This window comes from Perognathus longimembris, chromosome 3, assembly GCF_023159225.1.
Source record: "Perognathus longimembris pacificus isolate PPM17 chromosome 3, ASM2315922v1, whole genome shotgun sequence".
Lineage (NCBI taxonomy): Eukaryota > Metazoa > Chordata > Mammalia > Rodentia > Heteromyidae > Perognathus > Perognathus longimembris.
The window spans coordinates 60009936-60032562 of record NC_063163.1 but is presented as its reverse complement, the minus strand read 5'-3'; the positions used below and the strand labels follow the sequence as shown (position 1 = coordinate 60032562).

Sequence of the window (22627 nt, the reverse complement as noted above, 5' to 3'; positions counted from 1 at the left end):
CATTTCTACTTCCACTCTGCCAATTAATTGAAGATAAGTATTTCAAGGACTTTTCTGTTCCAGCTAGCTTTGAACATGATCCTCAGATCTCAGCCTCTTGAGTAGCTAGTATTACAGGCATGAGGCACTGGTACCTGGCTTGTTTGTTTTGCTTTGCTTTCCTTTTTTTGTTTTGGTGCGAAAGATAAATCTACCTATAGCATCTTACCTCTATAGATGTAACATAAACAAATGTCCAAAATGTCACATAAGATGACAAACTAATGTCTCAATCCTCCTTTCTTTTCTTTTTCCTTGGTATGCAGTAGGGAGTATTCCTTGGTATTTTAGGTATTGTGGCAAGTAAGAAAATTTTGAATATATTATATATATTAGAATTAAGTTTAATCTGACTATTCAACAAAGGCACCCTAGATTCTTCTTTGTGGTATAGTTGGTGGGAGCTGGGTAGGGTGAACACAGGGCTGAATCTCACCAGTTTCAAAGGACAAGCAGTGCCAGTAGCTGCCCCTGCCTTCATCAAGCAGGGCATATTCTCTTTCATTAAGTGTCCCCATCCCCATCCCTGTCCTCTCTTCCTCCCTCCTTCTCCCCTCCACTTACATGAGGTTCACTGTGTCTTAAGTAAAGATAACCATATGTCTAACTTTGAATCTTTTGGGAGCAGTAGCTATAGTTTGTCTCCCCTTGGTTTGTGCTCTCCTGCAACACTGATGTGTGGCCCCGTGAGCCAGAGGCCCAAAGGAGATGACCTGATCTCCTTCCCTACCGGACTTTGCTACAGCCTTCTACTCACCCTACTTCCCAAGTATTTATTCAGACTACCTCTAAGCTGACCTGGGCCTGGGATTGGTCTGAGAGTTCTAGTGAAGTGTAGCTTACTGAGGAACAGGGAATAGCCCTTGCAACCCACTGCAGGATTTCCAAGCACCTCATAGGTCTCCCCCGAGCCTCATGAACCAATTATTTAAATTTTTAATAAAACAGTAAAATAATCTCCAACTCATCCTAAATGAGTATTTAATTCAGAAATCTCCATTGGGCTAATATCCTTAAATACAAATCTTTGCTCTTCAAAATAGTATTTAAGGGCTGGGGTATGGACTTCAGTAGTGGATGTGTGATTGGCATGTACAAGGCCTTGGAGGCCATTTCTATCAGAGATGGATGGATGGATGCATAGATAGCTATGGATGAGTAAATGAGTGGATGGATAGATGGATAGATGGAGAGAGGGATGGATGGATGGGTGGATGGATGGATAGAAGGATGGATGGGCAAATGATCACTAAAGGACTGGGTAGATGGACTAATGGATGGGCAGGTGGACAGATGGATGGGAAGATAGAAGGATGATGGATGGGTAAATGGATGACTGAAAGACTGGGTGGATGTATGAATGAATCTGTGTACATCCACAAATGAACAAATGAGTGTTTATGGTACTCTTGGGTATTGTCAAACATTTAAGTTAAAATTGGCACAGCTGTCACATGGAGCAGGCTCATAGCAAAACCTCCCTTGTGAGAGCCACCCACTTTATCGCAATATTTCTCCAACGTTGACTTTATATCCTTTCAGGGGAAAAAAAAGGTTCCTATTAGAGCACCAGCTGTTGGCATCACATGGCTCTGCCATTCTTTTGTTTCCCTCCTGCCTTTACCCAAGCTTTGCTCCTAAAACAACTATTCATTTTTTATTGGCCAAAAGCATAGGAAATGATGGCATCATTTCAGCAAACTTCTCCCAACCAGGTGGCAAATGTCTGCTTCCAACACCTGGTTGGGATTTGTTTGCTTTCCAGCTGCATTTTTTTTTAACATGGCTGTGTCATAAAGCAGAGCAACAAGCCTCAATAATGAGAGAGACAGATGGATGGAGAGATGGACAGATGGAGGACACACAGACAGACAGGAATTAGGCTCAAGCTCTGCCATTCACTTAGCTGTACAACCTGGCTGGCTTATTAACGTCTGTGAACTCTCCTTTTCTCATCATGGATTTTCTCCAAGGCCTTAATTCATATGTAGACATTCAAGAATTATTTCTACCCATCTCATTCTCTGTCTTAAAAACAGGGAAATAATTAGATTTCACTGGCTATCCTTACCAGCCATGGCTTTTTCCCTCAACGCATTCATCTTTGAAGGCCTTTTTTAAAAAAGAAAAAATAAAATTATATAAGATGGATGAGGTAACACATACCTGCAGTCCCACCCTTTGGGAAGCTGAGACCAGAAGATGACTTGAACACAGGCATTTAAGGCCAGACTCAGCAATAGAACAAGATATAATCTCAAATAAGAAAAGAAAAAGGAGTCAAATATTCACACAAGAGTAGAAGGAGTAGCGCCATGAACTTCCATGTCACCATGCCAGGATCCAACAATTATTTTTGCCAGGTTTACTTTATTTGCCCCCATTTTATTTTTCTTTGCTGAAACATGTGAAGCAAATCCAACACATTACTATAAGTTATCCTTAAATACTTCAGGATCCATCCAAATAGTACATCATAACATCTATTAGGATACACATGGTATTTAATCTTAAATATAAACATTATAACACCAGGGTCCTTGATCATACATGATAATTAATAATTAATAGTTAATTAACAATACAAGTGCAGATTCAATTAAGCAGACTGTGGATGGCCTTGGTTGTGGCTTTTGGGGGCAAACTGGTTTATGCTGGGATGAAAAGAAGGTACTCGCATCTGGTTTCTGTGTTTCTCAAGTCTCTCCTCCTCTGGATTTTTTGTTTGTTTTTTCACTGGTACTCTGGCCTTGAACTCAGGGCCCAGGCATAAGCCCTTAGCTGTTTTGCACTTGAGCCACAGCTCCCCTTCTAGCTTTGTTTTGTTTTGTTTTGCCAGTCCTGAGACTTGAACTCAGGGCCTGAGCACTGTCCCTGGCTTCTTTTTGCTCAAGGCTAGCACTCTACCACTTGAGCCACAGTGCCACTTCTGGCTGTTTCTGTTGCTGTGGTGCTGAGGAATCGAACCTAGGGCTTCATGTATACGAGGTGAGCACTTTACGACTAGGCCATATTCCCAGCCCCCCAGCCCCTTCTAGCTTTTTACTGGTTAATATGTGTTCCATAGATTTTCCTGCTTTGGACTGGCTTCAAACGTCGATCCTTAGACCTCAGCCTCCTGAGTAGCTATGATTATAAGCATGAGCAACCAGTGCCTAGCTTAATAAAGTTCCTTTATTTTAAATATCATGGACTTAACAGACATCACACACCCATTTTATCATAAGACTGTCACTCCAATGCTTCCCACGGGAAAAAAAGAGAAGCAAACTTCAGAGAGGCATCATCTCTGCCCCATGTCATCTAACTAGAGACAAAGACCAGCCTGTATATCCTTAGTCTAGATTTCTCTGCTGAAAGCTAAGATACTGAGAATTTCCTGGATGCTTCCTTTGGCCATTTTATCTTTATTAGCAGGCCAGGACAATCACATGTCTACAAGACACCAGAATTGATGGCAACCCTGCTAGCAAGGTCTGATGAAAGGAGCAAATCTGGTGGGCTTGTTAAACCCACATGCAGAATTTGGGGGGAAAAAAGCAAAAAAAAAAAAAAAAAAAGCAAAGGAAGAATGCTTATACATCATTACTTGTCTCGATCCCTACCTATAAAAGAAAACTTAGAGCCCTCACACAGAAGAATGTGGAAGCCATGGACCTGATAAGTTTGAAACCAATAAAGGTAAAAGAATTCCTGTAAGCTATTAGGTGTTTTGGTACAGTTCAAGCAGAGAGAAGCTTTATTTGAGGAATCACCTTCAATGGGGTCTAGGATGGTCTAAGACAAAAGTTAATGTTTGGAGAGGAGAAACACTAGCCAGACCTTAATATTTTAGTTCTGATCACTGAGAAAGTTCTTATGAAAACAAGTAGAGTATGAACAATACTCAGAGGCCAATTAAATCTCTAGCTCTGCTGACAAACACAGGTAAGAAGATGCATTAGTGAAACAAAGGAGGTAAATGATCCAGGAAATCACACAGGGCTGGCTGGATTAGCCAGATGGGGATTTCTGGGAACTGCATCCTGGGCACTAGCAGGGCATGAGGAGGAGGAGACAGCAAATAAACTCTTTGGAGAGGAAAACACATCATTAGCATGTAATTAATGCCTAAGCTACTGTGTCAACCCAAAATAATTGATTCTCTGTTATGGGGGATGGGGCTAGATCTCAAGAGCCTTTGTTTTTATGAACTAATGTTTAATAATTAAGAAAAAATTACAGGCTGGGTGCCCATGGTTCCTCCTGTAATCTAGCTACTCAGGAGGCTGAGATCTGAAGACTGAGGTTCAAAGCCAGCCCAGGCTAGAAAGTACATATTGAGGTTTGAAGCCAGCCCAGTCAGGAAAGTTTATGAGATTCCTATCTTTAATTAACTATTACTCCCCCCCAAAAAGCCAGAAGTGGAGCTGTGGTTCAAGTGGAAAAACACTAGCCTTGAGCAAAAAGAAGCTTAGGGACAGCATCTAGGCCCTGAGTTCAAGCCCCAGTGCACAAGCCCCTGCCCCAACTATATATACATATATGTTTGTATATGTATATATACATATGTTTTTAAATGGTTCATTAGGTGTATTAGAAATATTATCCATATCTTAGCAGTGGCCCACTGCAATGATATGGAGGGAACAGGAGGGGGATTTTTCTGGTGAGGGAGACAGGAAATGGGTAGAGAGGGTCTGTGTCCATCAGTGGTTTGTTGGCAACCCAGCCACTGTGGAGGAAATCTCTTTTCCAAATAACCTCCCTCCTAGTGACAAGATTGTATTTCTAGGATGACTGAATACATTTACTTTTGAACCATGACTCAACATAGTTCTATGTCTATTTTCTCTGTTTACCAACAAGACTTCCTTTCAGTCTTTTTAAGCGGAGTGCAGGTGGCTCACACCAGAAATCCCAGCTACTCAGGGTTCTGAGATCTAAGAATTGCAGTTCAAAGCTAGCCTAAGCAGGAAAGTCTGTGAGACTCTTATCTCCATTTAACCAGCATAAAGCTGGAAGTAGAGTTGTGGCACAAGTGGTAGGGTACTAGCTTTGAGTGAAAAAGTATATGTGACTCCATCCTGGCTCTGAATTCAAGCCCCAGTACTGGCACCAAAAATTAATTCCAAAAAATTACTTTAGCTAAATATTTCATGCCAGTACCAAACCTGACCAGAGCTGGTAGCATACTGCGTCCCTTTTAAACTACTAATGAAATATTTGATTTTTTAAATTGCTTTTAGTTAATGCCTTTTAAGCAGCCTAGAAAACATGTTTTGTTGTTGTTGCATACATTGAATATTTGAATAGTGATAGAGGCACATTCCAGACGGGATTAATTCCCAAGGAGGTTCTTAAAGGTCCTTGCTAATCACTTTCTGCTTCGTTATCAAGAAGTTGCTTGCTGTTCTATTTGACTCTTCTATTTTCCCTTCCCTCCAACTGTGATAGATCTCTGAAAATCAGACAGTCCTCCAGGCAGCTGCAAGCAGATGACCAGACAACCAACCAGGTGTGTGTGTGTGTGTGTGTGTGTGTGTGTGTGTGTGTGTGTGTGTTGGCACTGAGGCTTGAACTCAGGGCCTAGGCAGTCTCCCTTAGCTTTTTCACTCAAAACTGGCACTCTGCCACTTGAGACACACTGCTGCATTTTCACTGGTTAATAGGATATAAGAGACTCAGACTTTCCTGTCCAGGCTGACTTTAAACTAAGATCCTTAGATCTCAGCCTCCTGAATAGCTAGAATTACAGATGTGAGTAACTGATTTTCAACCCAGGCCTGTTCTGAATTAAGGTGAGGGAATTCCATCCCTGCCTGGCACTTGGAAAGCCAGGTAAGGCCCAGTGTGGTAACGGGTACATATGACATCGTTGACCTGTGGTGACACAAACATACAGAATACGTAAAAGTTATTATTAAAGGAATGTTAACTGTAGCAAGAATTTTTTAAAAATCAGATCTATTGGCAAATTTTTCTTTCTGTTAATAGAAGTAAGTTTTTTTTAAAAAGAAACTAAACCCTCTTCTTGGCTCAAAAAAAAAAAAAAAAGAAAGAAAGAAAGAAAGAAAACAAACCCAAAAAACACTTGCTTGAGTCTCAGATTGTGTAGATCAGGACGTAGGACTGTCTGCTTTTTACAGAGCCCTGACTGGTCCCACAATCTCACATGGCAGTGGTAACATGATTTTTCAGTTTGTTCTTTTTCTTTGGCAATTTCTCAAGCTCAGAGCATCTATAGGTGGTAGTAATTGGGTGTTCCAGGTACTAATGAGTAAACATGTTGCAAATGGTACCAAGTGACCTAATAGGGGTGAGTTATCTGCTCATCTATGCAACAGACATTTATTATTACATATGAAAACAGGGAAGGTGCCAAGCCTGGGTGTGGCCCAGAATGAGAGGGACAGATCCCCCTTTTCGTTAGAGCTCATGTGCCAGATGAAGAATGAATGACAGGGCTTTGGTGTTCAGGGGAGACTAGCAGGAGGGAGAGGTAAAAGTTGTTTTCCTCACTCCTGACATTGTTCAGGCTGACTTCCCCGATAACAAAACACAGATTAATTAGAGAATAGCCCAACACATTTGTTCTTCAACATTTCACCTGACATGAGAGTCTTCAGAAATGAAGACCCAAAGATCAATCCAGGAGGAAGTGTGTGTTTTGCTTACTTTTTTTGTGTGCCAATACTAGGACTTGAACTCAGGGCCTTGAGGTCTCACTTGGCATTTTCACTCATGTGCTACCACTTGAGCCACAGCTCTACTTCCTGCTTTTTTTTTTTTTGATGGCTAATTGGAGATAAGAATCTTATAGACTTTCCTGCTGGGGCTGGATTCAAACTGAGATTCTAAAAGCTCAGCTTCCTGAGTAGCTAGGATTACAGGAGTGAGCCGCCAGTGCCCGGCTTCTGCTTATATTCTATGATGCATGGACAACTATATAGAAATATAGATCAAAAAATGATATGTGATCTAATTATATTCATGATGATGCCCATCTACCCAGCCCTCCAGAGATGGAGGCATGAAGATTGCAGAGTGGGGGCTAGCATGGGCTACACAGTGAGACAGTTTCTAAAAAACAGAACAAAAAGAAGGAAGGGAGCAAAGAATGGAGGGAGGGAGGGAGGAAGCAAGGAGAGAACAAAAGAAGTTAGACTTGTTACCATTGTTATTTTTTATGTTATATGGATGTATAGGAAGGCTGCTTGGAAAAAGAATAACTTGAAATTATGACTTTCCCAGTCAAAGTCCTATTTGTAAGATCAGAAAATAAGAACCTGTCATTTGAGATCATTGTAAAAGCAAATTTACTCAAAAATATTTGTGGGTTTCAATATATTTAGATTTGATATATAGTATATGAAACATTATATGTTCTTATTTTAGTTAACTATATTTACATGTATAGAAAATGCAATTTAAAAACTAATGATTGAAAGACTAGCAAATTGTAGTATAAACTCAAAAGCATTTATAACTCAATTTGGTCACAAAATCCAGATTGATACATTGCTTGACAGATTTGCAGTCTTTATTAAAATATACATTTTAAAAAGAGTAAAACATTTCATTATTCTGATATTATGCATTTAGGAACATAAACAATGATTTCCAATACAGGCATTTTTTTAAGTTCAAAGACATAGTTTAAACAAGAATTTTACATGGTATTCATTGCATTTACTGACAAATACAACTTTTTATTATCAAGGGGCTCAAACATTTAAATCTCCCATGCTCATTCATCAGACAAAAAGCTTAGGTGGTAGATATTCAAGGTACTTCTAGAAAGCTCAGTTGTTTTATTTATTAAAGCATTGACCTATCACCAAGGCCTTTTGTATTTCCTTTTTCTTTCTCTCTTTGTCTCACTATTCAGAAAGCATTTGCTTTTTGAGGACAGGAACTTGATGAAAACACTTTTGTCCTGTGGAACTTGGGCCTCATTGTCTAAGTTGTTATCTTTCACCATCCTCACAAATCTTTTGAAAAGCCAAGAATTGTGCAAGTTGTCAGAGGCTGGAGAACAAGCCTTTTTGCATGTTACCTATTCATGCACATACACAGCCCCTTTCACACAGTGCAGAATCTCTGAAAAGCAAGAAACCCACGGGTTCCCCAATAGTATATGCTGCCATGTTGCTAGACTAGTGGATTCAATCCCTCGAGCATGCATTTACAGACATTCTGTATCCTAGAGCATTTAAGACTTAACTTTTTTTTCAAAATGAAGTCCAAAGGAGCTACCACTTGTTAAAACCCCAGGCAAAGCTTGTAACCACACATTTTTGCCATACTTGGCTCTGTTTCTTGGACCCAGAAACCCTGAAGTTGAAATACAACTGGCTGAAGACAGCATTCATTTTCAAAAGTTTTTCACTGTAGTTTCTTCAGAATTTGGAAATTAAGACTCTCACTTATATATGTTTTCTTTTGCAAAGAATGTCTAAGGGCATTCTCTGGGTCGTCTGAGAATTCTTTCATGGGGCCTAGCAGCAGCTATCCTCCTGTATGAACATTAGACCCATGGTTCTTATTGTTCCATATAGGGTAACAGATTCATCTTCTTTTTCCTCCTCCTTCTTCCATGAGGAGGAATTCTTCTGTTTGAAATTCAGATCCTTGCCTTTTATTGTTCCAAATTGACAATCTGTCCATCTCCTCCTCTCACTCCTACTCCTTTCTCCTCCTTTTCTTCTCCTTCCTCTTCTTTCCGCTCCTTCTTCCCCTTCTTTTTTCTCCTCCTTCCTCCACTGTTTCTTTTGTTCTGCCTCCTAATTTTAATCCTTTTGAATATGTGTGTTGTGTGTGTGTGCATGTGCGTGTATCTAGCAATGGGATTTCTCTGAGGACACTCCATACTGTCTCCACAATGGCTGAATTGTTTTACCTTCCCACCCACAGTATGTAAAGGTTACTCTTTACCTTAGAAAACCCTTTTCAGGGCAAAGGTGCATCTTATTTCACTCAGGAAGTAGAGTGACCCAACACTGACATAAAATTGTGCTTTACATTCTTAATTCATAATCTTTACGGAAGATCCATAAAATTCTCCCTAGAGAAGACCAAGTACCAACACATGAATAATTAATTTCAAATACTTCAGTCTTTAAATAATTTCAGAACCCACAGGGCTGGATTTTTTTTTCTCTCCCACTGGGAATGGAAAGCGAATTATGCTTTCCTTTCCTTTGTGTCCATCCTGTTGGGTTTTTTTTTCCTTCTGTGTCTTCCACGTGGTCATCCCATCCTGAGTGTCCATGCATCTTTCTGCAGCCTGGAGAAACAAAGAGGAAAGGAATATGGCTGGACTTGTCTAGACAGCCTCTCTTCCAGGGGCCCAGGTGAGGCTGTTCAGAAGGAACTCGTTTTCCATATGTAATACAGGAGTGAGTAAGGATAGGAACAATTACTTCCCTTTGAAACTTTTGAAAAGAAATGGCATGCCAGAAATCCTGGGCAGACCTACCAACTGTTCCTCCACTTGCAGAAAGGCGGTGAAGCCCTTCAGTAATGTCTGCCAATCAGATGTCCATGAACTGTTTGGAAAGCTACGAATCAGAATATGGGCACCATTACCACCCTGAAGCCTCTGTTTTAAACACAAGGCCCAGAGAGACTTCAAAATGCTGCCAAGATCACTCAGGGCCACCAGCCATGCCGGATGAGGGTCATGTTTCTTAAGCCCCGCTGTGGGCATCATTCCTTGATCTGACCTTTCAAAAGACACCAAACATCAGGCATTGGTGGCTCACACCTGTAATCCTAGCTACTCGGGAGGCTATGATCTGAGATTGTGGTTTAAAGCCAACCCTAGGCAGGCACACCTGGGAGACTCTTAGTTCCAATTAACCACTCAAAAGTCAGAAATGAAGCTATGGCTCAAGTGCTAGAGTGCCTAAATTGAGTGAAAAGGCTAAAAGAGAGTGCCCAGACCCCCTAGTTCAATCCCTAGTACCAATAAAAACAATAAAAGAACATTCTCTGACCGAATTTGTAGATTGAGTGGAAGTCATTGATTGAAGTGAAACCCTATTAGAAATAACAGAACTGAGATCTGAGGAGTCCTACCCACAACCCTTATGCAGAGAGTGTATTGTATTCCCCACAGACGAGGCCTCTTCCCCCTTCCCTAGGGAGTCAGCACCAAGCAGGTCCCAAGGCCCTCCTTTCTTCCTGTGTGTCTCCTGGGGGTTGTCAGTTCTGAGTGTGATCTCTGGCTGGACATGCAGGTCAGGCTGTGCCAAGCACCTTGAATGGCTCATTATCACTAATTAGTGCTGAGGAGATTAATCAGTGTGAAGCTCATCCTTCTTTAATGACTTCAACAACTGAGTCAGGGGGTCCTTGCAGCCAACTTTGAATTATTCTGTTTGCATGCTTATTTGAATGTGTACCCAACTGTGTGCATTGAAGAAATGCTAGAAAACTGGACAGAGTTGAGAAAGAAGGTTGCATTATAATTAACCTGCAGCTTAATGAAGCCTTGAGAGTTGACTATTCTAAAAGTTTGAAAAGAGAGAGAAAAATCAACAGTTTCAAACTTGATTGGAATCTTCTTAATGATAAGCAATTTGTTATTGTTGCTTTTTCATATAGAGTACAGGCAAGTTCAAAATCAAAGAACTTAACTGATTAAAAAATAGGTCTGTTATATCCTTAGTACTGAGAAAGAATGAAAGAAAGAAAGAAAGAGAAAGGAAGGAACGAAGGAAGGAAGGAAGGAAAGAAGGAAGGAAGGAAGGAAGGGAGGGAATCTCTCTCAGTATGCCAATCTGGGGCTTCGAATCAGGGCGGGGGCACTGTCCCTGAGTTTTTGTGTCAAGGCTAGAACTCTACCATTTGAACCACAGCTCTACTTTCAGGTTTTTTCTTTAAATCAGAGATAAGAGTATTGTAGACTTTTACTGAGCAGGCTGACTTCAAACCATGATCCTTAGATCTCAATCTCCTGAGTAGCTAGGATTACATGTGCAAGCCACTAGTGCCTGACCCTCAGTCTTTAAAAACGAATTGTATTATCTTTAAGTTGTTAGTTGTACAAAATGGTTTCAACTCAACATGTCAGCTTGTGAATACAATGCATCTTGATCAGTTACCCCTTCCATTCTTCTACCCACCCCTCCCATCTATCCAAACTCCTCCCATCTCGTCAAGTTGCCTGGTTCCACATTTTCACATAAGCCCATTGACTATGACAACTGAATTCGCCCACCCTTCCTACTCAGTCTTCACATTTAAACGATAGGTATTTTTTTTCAAGTCACATTTAGTTTGTAATGTTTCACACAATGAAGACATCCACTATACCAGCTGGATTTAAATTCCAGCCCAATATACTCCTCCACTCCTTCTCTGTGACCACTGTGTACTTTTAAGGTTATCTTCACTTTTTTATAAATACCCCTCCCACCTTCTCCAGTCTTCCTCTTTCATCACATATAGAGATGACACTCTCTGCTTCAGGAAAGGGTGTACTTTGTACGTAGACCAAAATCACACTTCCTACTGAACAGCAAAGTCCTCAGCCACCTGCATATGTCTGGAAAGTGACCGCTTTTCTCTTACAAAGTTAGAGTGCCTTATAGCCCTTGGTTAAAAAGGGGTTCCCAGCTGGGCACTGGTGGTTCATGCCTGCTAGCCAAGAGGCTGAAATCTGAGGACCTTAGTTCGAAGCCATCCCAGGCAAGAAATTCTATGAGAGTCTTATCTCCAATTGACCATCAAAAAGCCAGAAGTGGAGCTATAGCTCAAGTGGTAGAGCGGTAGCCTTCAGCAAAAAGCTCAGGGACAGCATTTTAAATTCATGCCCAAGGACCAGCTCCAAAAGGGGAAAAAAAGAAAAAGAACAAAGAAATTGTGTTCAAGAAGAAGCTAGGGTCTTTTGCATTTATGATTTGAGCAAATGAAGGGCAGCTTATGGAGCTACATTTTCATGATTACATTTCCAGTGATTAGTTTTGTGATTCACCACAATGGTGTTTTGTTTTTGTCCTGTCTCCCTGTTGACAAATACACAGAATGAAGACTATTCTCTAACCCTTCTTGCCCAGGCCCTTTTAGCCTAAAAACATTCAATTTTTTCTAGGGCCTCTCTGGGGTCAGCCAGGTGCCCTGCTAATTTATCTGTTCCTAGCAGCCCTGTGACTCCAATCTGACCTCTTCACAGGCTCACCAACTATAGCACAGAGCTCAGCCCCTCACAAGTCATGGAATGAGGTAATGGTTTCCACATGTGTCAGGGCTGTCATTCAGCTAATGAGGTCAGAAGGTGGTGCTGGGTGAGCAGCCTCTCCCTCAGGTGGTGTGCCAGTTGGAGATGTAGGAGAGAGTTTCCCCACCCCTCAGAGGAAGCTTAGCTAGACAGTATTTCTTAGCACTGTTTAGAAAGGCATGGCAGCTAGGAAGTCGAAGGGGATACATAAGTGTGTGTGTGTGTGTGTGTGTGTGTGTGTGTGTGTGTGTGTGTGCTGGTACCGTACTGGGCTTGAACTCAGGGCCTTAAGCTCTTGCTCAGCTTTTCTATTCAAGGCTGGCACTCTACCCCTTGAATCACACAACTCCACTTCCAGAGTAGGCTTTCTGAAGGACTGTTAATCTCTGGTGTTAATAAAATAAATATAACTCTTACCTTATCAAAATGTTAAACTAGAAAATCTATTTGTTATTTTTCCTCAGGACCTAAGTGTGCTTGATTACATAAGGCTTTTGATCCTACAAAGGTTTCGATAAATCTGGAATACACTTGAGATCAAAAGATTCTTATTTCCCAGTGTTCAGACTCTGAGTAAAATAAGACTTGATAAATCAGCTATGACATAGCATTCTCTAAGGATCCTTACAAGTAGGTTAGGATTTCAATGGCCTGGTGAGTTTGTGGATGTGTGGTTTTACCAAGAGGGAAGGGAAGTTTGGGCAGACTTTTAAGAAACCTGTCCCATGTACTGTTATGTTGTTACTGGTTTTAGGGTTGCTTTTTTCAGTGCTGGGAACTGAACCCAGCTCCTTGTACATGCTAGGCAAATGCTCTGCATTGAGTGGCAGCCTCAGCGCACAACTACATTTTTAAGACTCTCCAGGAGCTAACTTAAAAGTGAGTTTTTAAACATAGTTTTTAGGTGTTTGGGATTTCTTTTTTGTACTTGTGAATTCAGGGCCTGAGCATTGTGCTTTAACTATATTTACCCGAGACTGGTACTCTACCTCTTGAGCCAAACTTCTACTTCCAGCTTTTGTTGTTGTTGTTAATTGGAGATAAGTGTCTCACAGATTTCCCCACCCAGGCTGGCTTTAAACCACATCCTCAGGTCTCAACCTCCAGAGTAGCTAGGATTACTGGCATTCAGGTAGTTATGGGCTTTGGCATCATTGTGCCTGCCATGATTTCTTATCAGTTATGGTAACTGCTGACAGGATCTACACATCAGATGGGCAGTCATCCCTGAGCTCCTGGTCTGTGGCACTGAGGCCTATGTGGCTTTTGTAAAAATAGCTCCCTGATAGAAATTTGGACCCAGAGTTTATTTCTCTCCAGCATAACCCTTCTCCATTCTCCATCCCTTCCTAGACTGATTGCTTTTCAAGACTGGAGCCTAACAGAAGCTATGTGAGCTTTCTAAAGTCCATTTCAAAGACTCCTGTGAGCTTAGGTTTCACAAACTGCATTTACCTCTGGTGAAGGGTGTTGATCTAACCTAACACCTTTCCTCCTGGTGGATTCCAGCTTGCCCATCTGCTTGTGCCAGCATAGGAACAAACAAAACTCTAAAGAGAACAACTTTAATTCTAGCATCCTTCCCCTGTAACTGAACATGGCAGCAGTTTAGGTAGGGGAAAGGGAATTTATCTTTGCTTTAGGACCCCTTCATCCCTTATTTTTTCAGTTGGACTATTTTTATTGTAATGAAGTTCACATAAATGTGCCAGGTGTACATTCACATCCACTGGTGGCTCACACCTGTCATCCTAGCTACTCAGGAGGCTGAGGTGATCTGAGGATCCTTGTTCAAAGCTAGCTCTAGTATGAAAGGCTGTGAGATTCTTGAGATCCTTATTGCCGATTAACTAGCAAAAAGTCAGAAAGAGAGCTGTGGCTCAGTGGTAGAGTACCAACCTTGAGTGAAAAAAATCCAAGCAAGTGCTCAAAACCTAATACTGGTGTGTACAAGTATGTGCACATCCACACACACACACACACACACACACACACACACACACACACAAAAGCAACAATAATAAAAAAAAAAAGCAAAAAGCAAAGAATGTATATTCAGTGACATTTAGCACATTATAGTGCCATACAACCATAACCACTGTCTTAAGGTCACAGCACTTTCACGTCTCACAAAGGGAACCCAATATATTGTAAGCAGCCTCCCCTCACTCCCCTCCCCCGCCTCTGCCCTCTCCCCCAACCCTTACCCCTCCCCATCCATTCTCTCTCTTTCTCTCTCTCTCTCTCTTTTTTTTTTTTTTTTGCCAGTCCTGGGCCTTGAACTCAGGGCCTGAGCACTGTCCCTGGCTTCTTTTTGCTCAAGGCTAGCACTCTACCACTTGAGCCACAGCACCACTTCTGTCTGTCTTCTATATATGTGATGCTGGGGAATCGGACCCAAGGCTTCATGTATACGAGGCAAGCACTCTTGCCACTAGGCCATATTCCCAGCCCCTCCCACCCATTCTCCTTGCACTAGCAACCATTAATCTGCTTCCTGTCTCTACATATTTGCCTGTTCTGGACATTTCTTCTAATCCCATATGGCCTTTGGGGTTGGATATAATGTTTTCACTGTTTGCCAATGTTGTATCATGTATCATAGTTTAATTCCTTTATATGACTGAATAATAGTCCATTGTGGCTAGACCATGTATTATTTATATATTCTTCTGTGGGTGGGCACTTGGCTTGTTTTCACTTTGGGTTCTTATGAATCATGCTGGTATGGATAATGTGTGCGAGTATCTATTTGGGTCCATTCCTTATGCTTTTGGGCATATCACTAAGAGTGGAATTTATGGCTGGCAAGGGGATTCTTTTTGACTAATTGAGGGACAGCAGCTTCTCATTTTATAGTCCCATCAGTGATGTGACTGGATTTTTTCTCCTCCTCCTCCCCAGGGGGTTTAGTTATGTTTATTTGTTGACTTTGTTACAGGTGTTTTAGGTTTTGTTTTGTTTTGTGCTGGTCCTGGGACTTGAATTTAGGGCCTGGGCATTCTCGTTGAGCTTTTTTTGCTGAAGACTAGTACTCTACCACTTGAACCACAGCTCTACTTCTGACTTTTTGGTAGTTAATTGGAGATAAGAATCTCAAAGGCTTTCCTGATTGGGCTGGCTTCAAACTTTGATCCTGAGATTGAAGCCTCATGAGGATTACAGCTAAGGTGACAGGCATGAGCCACCAATGCCCAGCTATTTGTTGTTTTTATAAGTCATACTCATAGATGTGTGATGATATTTCATTGTGGTTTTGATTAGCACTCCCCAAATGATTAAAAATATTAAGTATCTTTTCACAGGGTTCTTGAACATTGGGTATATTCTTTGTATTAATATCTATTCAATTTATTTGCCCATTTTTGTTTTTGTTTTTATTTTCAGTCCTGGGGCTTGAACTCAAGGTCTGGGCACTGTCTCTGAGCTTCTTTTGCTTGAGGCTAATACTCTATCACTTGAGCCACAGCACCACTTCCAGCTTTTTCTGTTTATGTGGTACTGAGGAATTGAACCCAGGGCTTCATGCATGCTAGGCAAGCACTCTACCACTAAGCCACATTCCCAGCCCTTTTTGCCCGTTTTTAAATTGGAATATCTTTTTGCTTTTTAGATATAGGTGCTATTGATATATTCATGTATAGGGGCTATTTATAGATACTAGACCCTTATCAGATATAATTTGTGATTATTTTATGCCATCATGTTTCTTTGCATTTTTGACAAATAGAAGATTTTATACATACATATATATATATATATACATGTATTTATTATGCATCTATTTACTTACTTTATGGAGATAGGGTCTTGCTGTGTTTGAGGCTGGCCTCAAACCCCTGTGTCCAAGCAATCTTCATATTAATTTGCTGGAACTACAGGTGTGTGTCACCATGCTGGGTTTAACTGCTTTTAATTTTAATAAAGTTGAATTGTATCTATTTTTTTTGTTATTTGTGTTTAGGGCACAAGGAAACATAGTATAAACATGAATAGTATCATGATTTAAATGAAAACATATTGGACAATTTCACCATAGTTTAGGTAAAAAGACATGAAGGGAAAAATGTGGTGGAGATTTAGAGATACAGAAAGTAAGCACTCCAGAAAAGCGAGTAGACAATGAAGGAAAGGCAAACCTGAAAAGCAGCTTTCCAGACCTAAGTAATTGAGTAAATTATGTTTTTGTTTTTCTTTTTTTGCCAGTCCTGGGGCTTGGACTCAGGGCCTGAGCACTGTCCCTGGCTTCTTTTTGCTCAAGGCTAGCACTCTGCCACTTGAGCCACAGCGCCACTTCTGGCCGTTTTCTATATATGTGGTGCTGGGGAATCGAACCCAGGGCTTCATGTATGCGAGGCAAGCACTCATGCCACTAGGCCATATCCCCAGCCCTAATTGAGTAAATTATGAAAACAAATTTTTTACCTAATTGTTATCATACTTAAGACTACAAAACATCAAAGACAAACACTTGTGAAAGCCACAAGGAAGAGCCAGAGGATTTGGACCAAATAGCAATCAAATTAAGTAAGCTTCAGTGCAGAACACAAGAAGAGCCAGGGACAATTGGAATCTGATACTCAAAATCTTCATTCTGCTCATGAATTACCCACCGAAAGGCTGGAAGTGGAGCTGTGGCTCAATTGGTAGAGCACCAGCCTTGAGTAAAAAAGCTCAGGGATGGTGCTCAGGCTGTAAGTTCAAGTTCCAGTACATACACGCTCTCTCTCTCTCTCTCTCTCTCTCTCTCTCTCTCTCTCTCTCTCTCTCTCTCTCTCTCTCTCTCCCTCCATGCAGCTGAAGTTATTTCTGACCCCTTTGAAGGGGCACTGATTTGGGTTGTGTTTCTTCTCCTTGCAGGATGAATGAGAGAGACCGCCTGCTGAAGAGACTCAGCAGGAAGACACCGCCCACCCTTTTCCGTGGTGGTTCCATCCAGCAGTGTGTCTCACGTGAGTAGCTGCCATCAGCAAGGCAGGGCCCCACCAGGAGGGTGCCCTGGTAACCCACTCCCTACCCTCCTGCCCTTCTCTGCAAGGTTAGGAAGGCAGTGTCTAGAACAAGAAACAAACATGAGGAAGTCTGAAGAATCCCACACACATAGTACAAGAATTAATGGGTTTCGGTGCACTCAGGACAGCTCCACCTGTCAATGGGATTTGCAGACTTTCTCAGGGAAAGAGAAGGCAGGTAGCTGGGCACCAGTGGCTCACATCTGTAGTTCTTGCTACTCAGCTGAGATCTGAGGATTGCAGTTTGAAGCTAGTCCAGGCAGGAAATTCTGTGAGACTCTTATCTCCAATTAACCAGAAAAAAGCTAGAAATGGGGCTGTGGCTCAAGTAGTAGAGCCATAGTCTTGAACAGAAAAATAAAGGGACATGTATCAGGTCCTCAGTTTAAGTCCTAGTACTGGCATACACACACATGCACACATGTGCGTTCATGGACACACACATACACAAAGGAAAGAGGAAGAGAGGAAGGAAGGGCGGGAGGGAAGGGATGGGAAAGAAAGTAAAAGAAAAAAAGCAAGCAAGGAAGAAAGCAAGGAAGGGAAAAGGGCAGGATGGAAGGAGGGAAGAGGGAGGGAAGGAGGAAAAGACAGAGAAGGTAGGCAAGGCACCTCAATCTGCTCCCTCTATTTGGAAGAAAGGGACCCATATCCCCAAATGCTTTACCACTCCAGGAAATAGTTGGTGCCCCAAAGGCACAGGAGAGTCATAGGTCAGAAGAGTGGTACATGGCTGTTACCCAAGACTGAGGTCAGGTTAAGATGTTTCATTGCCATCTTCAAGGACCTGCAGGGTTCTTGTCCCTGCTCTGCAACTTTTTGTGACCTCAGCCTAGTTATTTAATCTTTCTGTATCTGTTAAATGAGAATATGACAACCTGGCTGGGGTGTTTGAGAGGATTAAATGAGATTTATGTATATATATATAAATGCATCATAATAAATTATTAAATATAACACTATATATACTATACTGGTATGTGATATTAATGTATTATATAGTACTTATACACATTATGTACATTACATATAATATTGATATATATTAATTATATTATATAGTACTTACATTATATTATGTACATTATGTATGCTATACCTAATGTATTATATATGTATAATATTTATTGTTTATAATGTATTTATATTGTTTTTTATATATTACATGAGTGTCTAGTTTATTATATATCTGTAGGTATATATGTATACATTTATATATGTATACATATATAAATTCTAACCAGTTCCAGAGCCCAGAACATAAGAGAATTGAGTAAATATTAAGTTTTATTTATTGTTATCATTCTGCTACTAGCAGACTTAGTGTTTGTTGAAATTTCTATTTTCTTCTCTGGAGAGGAAAATGGAATTATAATAATATGCATCTTTATGCACTTACATAAAGATTAATTTAAATTTAGTGCCTAAAGCATGGCCTTTATGCTGTAGAGCCAAGCTGTTTGCCCTAACAAATCTCTCAAAGTAACATATATATAATATACATAATATATGTAATATATATAATATATGTGCATCATTGAAGGCTGAGGGGAACTTCCATGGGACAATCCTAACACTCTGTGTGTGTGTGTATGTGTGCGTGTGTGTGTGTGTGTGTGTGTGTGAGAGAGAGAGAGAGAGAGAGAGAGAGAAAGAGAGAAAGAGAGGAGATAGAGGAGATAAAGACAGTGTCCTGGGGCTTCAGTTCAGGGCCTTGGCATAGTCCCTGAGCTTTTTGCTCAAGGCTGGTGCTCCACCACTTGAACCACTCCACTTCTAGCTTTTTTTCTCATTAACTGAAGATAAGTCTCACAGACTTTCCTGCCTTGGCTGGCTTCGAAACACACTCATCAGATCTTAGCCTCCTGAGTAGATAGATTTACAGGTGGGCACTGCCAGCATCTGGCCTAATGCTTATTTTTAAGACTCAACAGGATCCCTTCAAATGTCTTGTCCTTTTCCTCCACTCTGCACCCCACCCCCCAAAAAAACACTAAAGCCAAAAAGTAAACCAGGGGGCTGGGGATATAGCCTAGTGGCAAGAGTGCCTGCCTCGGATACACGAGGCCCTAGGTTCGATTCCCCAGCACCACATATACAGAAAACGGCCAGAAGCGGCGCTGTGGCTCAAGTGGCAGAGTGCTAGCCTTGAGCGGGAAGAAGCCAGGGACAGTGCTCAGGCCCTGAGTCCAAGGCCCAGGACTGGCCAAAAAAAAAAAAAAGTAAACCAAAATCTTAATGAACTGAAGGTTGTCTGGCCAAGTAATAGCCAAGCAAGGACTAGCTGTCTTCTGTCTTCCTCTAGTACTTCAGCCATGTGCTCCCATCTCCCACGATGGAAGCTGGCAGCTGGCAAAGCCCTCTGGCAAGTGGGAAGCCCCATCGTCCTCTGCCAGCCACACCGTGTTCAGAGAATGACTTGGGGACACCCATCCTTGATCCAAAGGACTTCCTTGAGGCTGAGGGGCTTATGAGAGGCAGGATGGCCATTCTGTCTGAGGCCAGCAGCCGAGCCACCACAAAGGAGCCACAGGACACACCCTGGCTACTGGCTCTATTCCACTTTAAAGCCCACAGAGAGACCCATCCTGTTGAAACTCCCTACAAAGCTTTCACAAATCACTTAGGTGGGGATTTAAGGCAGGTTTGTGACCCAGGGAGGCGAAATTTGGTCTGTGCCCGCAGCTGGCGGTTTCCTCATCTTGGATGGGTGAGTTCCAAGCCACTTGTCCCAAATCTAAAAGCTCTTAGGGAATGGAGATGAGAAGTGGCCTTTGCTCTCAGGGATCAGGAGATCCGGTGAGGACAACACTTGACCGACCTTCGTGGAGGCCGCCCCTTGGAATCTCAAGGGCACTGGCTGTGGGCCTTGAGCCTCTGTGGCGGGCTGGCTTCTGCCCCTGCTCAGGGACCTGCTCCATCTTGTGCCTGCAGATCTAGAGAGCCGCATTGGGCAGGGAGCTGCCTTCCTTGGCCTATTGCGTGGTGCATTTTTCTGGTTTGTGGTTTTGGTTAGGTTGGGTATAGAAAGGAGCAAGTAGAGAAAAACTCTTGTGTCTTAGTCCTTGGCCACCCTAGCTTGCTCCCTCTGCCTTCACTGCAGTGTGATCGCTCTCTCCCTCCCTCCCTGTCTCTTTCTGTCTCTCTATGTGTGTGTCTCTGTCTTGCTCTATCACTGTGTTTGTCTTTCTTTTGGTCTCCCTCTGTCTCTGTCTGTCTGTCTCTTGCTCTTTCTCTCTATGCATATCTGTGTCTGTCTCTTGATCTCATTTTCTGTCTCTATCTCTCTGTCTTTCTGTTTCCCTCTGTCTCTGTCTCTCTCTCCCCCTCTCTCCCTCCTTTTCATGATCACTTGGTCTGGCTCTCCTGCTTGTAGCTTGGCACCCAACTCCTCAGTGGATCCCTACCCCAGGCCAGGTCTGTTCTCAGGGGGGCTCACCCAAGTGTCTAGGCGACGTTGCACCTTGCAGGAATGCTCTCCTAAAAAGCCAAGAAGCTAGCTCAAGGAGCTCTGGGTTATAGGTACACAGAGTAACACCCACCCAGAGCCCTTTCCTGTACTGCATATCCCTTGCATCCCCCAAAACTGCTGCTATTGGTAGGAGAGTCTTTACACCCTGGTGACTTATCCTCTTCAAGCCAATATCTGAGACATGTGCAAACAACCCAGGAGCTGATACCTGGACGCAATTTCTGATTTCTTTTTCTGCTTAGCTATTTTTTGGCCAGACAACCTTCTGCTCATTAAGGTTTTGATTTACTTTTTGGCTTGATTTTTTGGTGGGAGGGCAGAGGGGAGGAAAAGGACAAGACATTTGAAGGGGTCCTGTTGAGTCTTAAAAATAAGCATTAGGCCAGGTGCTGGTGGGACGCCCACCTGTAAACCTATCTACTCAGGAGGCTAAGATCTGATGAGTGTGATTCGAAGCCAGCCTAGACAGGAAAGTCTGTGACAGTCTGACAAGGGCTGGGCACTGGCAGCTCACGCCTGTAATCCTAGCTATTCAGGAGGCTGAGATCTGAGGATCATTCTTTGAAGCCAGCCTAGGCAGGAAAGTTCATGAGAATCTTATCTCCAATTAACCAGGAAAAAAAAAGCCAAAAGCAAAGTTGTGGCTCAAATGGTAGAGCACCAGCCTTAAGGAAAAAAAAAAAGGTTCAGAGACAATACCCAGGCCCTGAGTTAACACTCCAAGTCTGGTACGAAACATTAAAAAAAATAAATAAAAGAGAGAGATGGGACCTTTAAGAGGCAAGTAGCTCATTTGATCCTTGACTTTTTAGCCTTTAGAATAAAACCTCAAATAAACTTCTCTGGTTTGTCATTTACCCAATCCAGGGTATTGTGTTATTGCTGCAGAAAACCAGACTAAGCCTTTCCTTCTCAGAACCATTCCCAGCCCAGCCACGGTAGCACCCTTCCACATGCCCTCTTACCCAGAATCCCGCTCTCTATCACAGCCTTCTTCATCCCAGGCCTCTGGAAGCAAGGCTGAGAAAGCCACACGTCCCCACACAGCTCATCTATCTATGATCTCCCCCAAAGCTCCTTATCCTGCCCCTCCCCTCCTCATTAACCCTTTCCTCCTATGTGCTCCCCTTTCAGATGGATATGCCTTTTCTCAAGAAGAACATGGAGCTGTGACTCAGGAAGAAATAGTACGAGCTTACGATACTACCAAAAAGAAATCAAGGAAGAAATAAGACTGGACTGTTCTCCCATGGAACCCCCGGGAAGCCATGTGGTTGTTTGCTCACAGTGTTCATATGTCTTTGTCAGAAGAGACTGGCGGTGGCAGCCGCAACAACTGGAAAACACATTTCTGTGGCCTTAGCCAACAACCTGTTTGTTAAGTGATCTGTTCCCTCGCAATCTCAAGCGTATAGACAGCTTTCGCTTCCGACTTGTCTGCAGTGTTTGGCTGAACTTTTGTTTACGTTCTTCTGAAGCATTCAACTGTGCTCTGTGAGGTGTGAAATTAAAAATATTATGTTTCACCTGTATAGAGATATATACATACATTTTTTTAATGCCAGTATGGGGCTTGAACACAGGGCCTGAATTCTGTCTCTTAGCTTTATCCCTCAAGGCTGGTGCTCTACCACTTGAGTCATATTTCCACTTCTGGCTTTTTGCTGGTTCATTGGAGATAAGAGCCTCATGGATTTTCCTGTCCGGGCTGGTTTTGAACTGTGATCCTCAGATCTTAGCAGCCTGAGTAGCTAGGACTAAAGGCCTGAACCATGGTGCCAAGCACGTTTCACAAATAATTACATATTAGTACTTGTTGTTTTTGGGAGACAGGGAGCATTTTCTGTCTTATGGAACTGGACCAGAGCATGCTCACTTCCCATTTGGTGAACTCACAAA

General features: G+C 42.2%; 1 protein-coding gene across 1 annotated transcript in view; it reads left to right on the top strand.

The window, feature by feature from the left end:
- Positions 1–22160, top strand: part of Atp8a2 (ATPase phospholipid transporting 8A2) — a 412827-nt gene extending 390667 nt beyond the window's left edge. The window contains exons 35-36 of the mRNA XM_048341628.1: positions 17105–17196; positions 21863–22160. Coding sequence (XP_048197585.1) covers positions 17105–17196; positions 21863–21960 — 190 coding nt within the window. The 3' untranslated portion in view covers positions 21961–22160. The remainder of the gene's footprint in view (positions 1–17104; positions 17197–21862) is intronic.
- Positions 22161–22627: the final 467 nt, after the last annotated feature.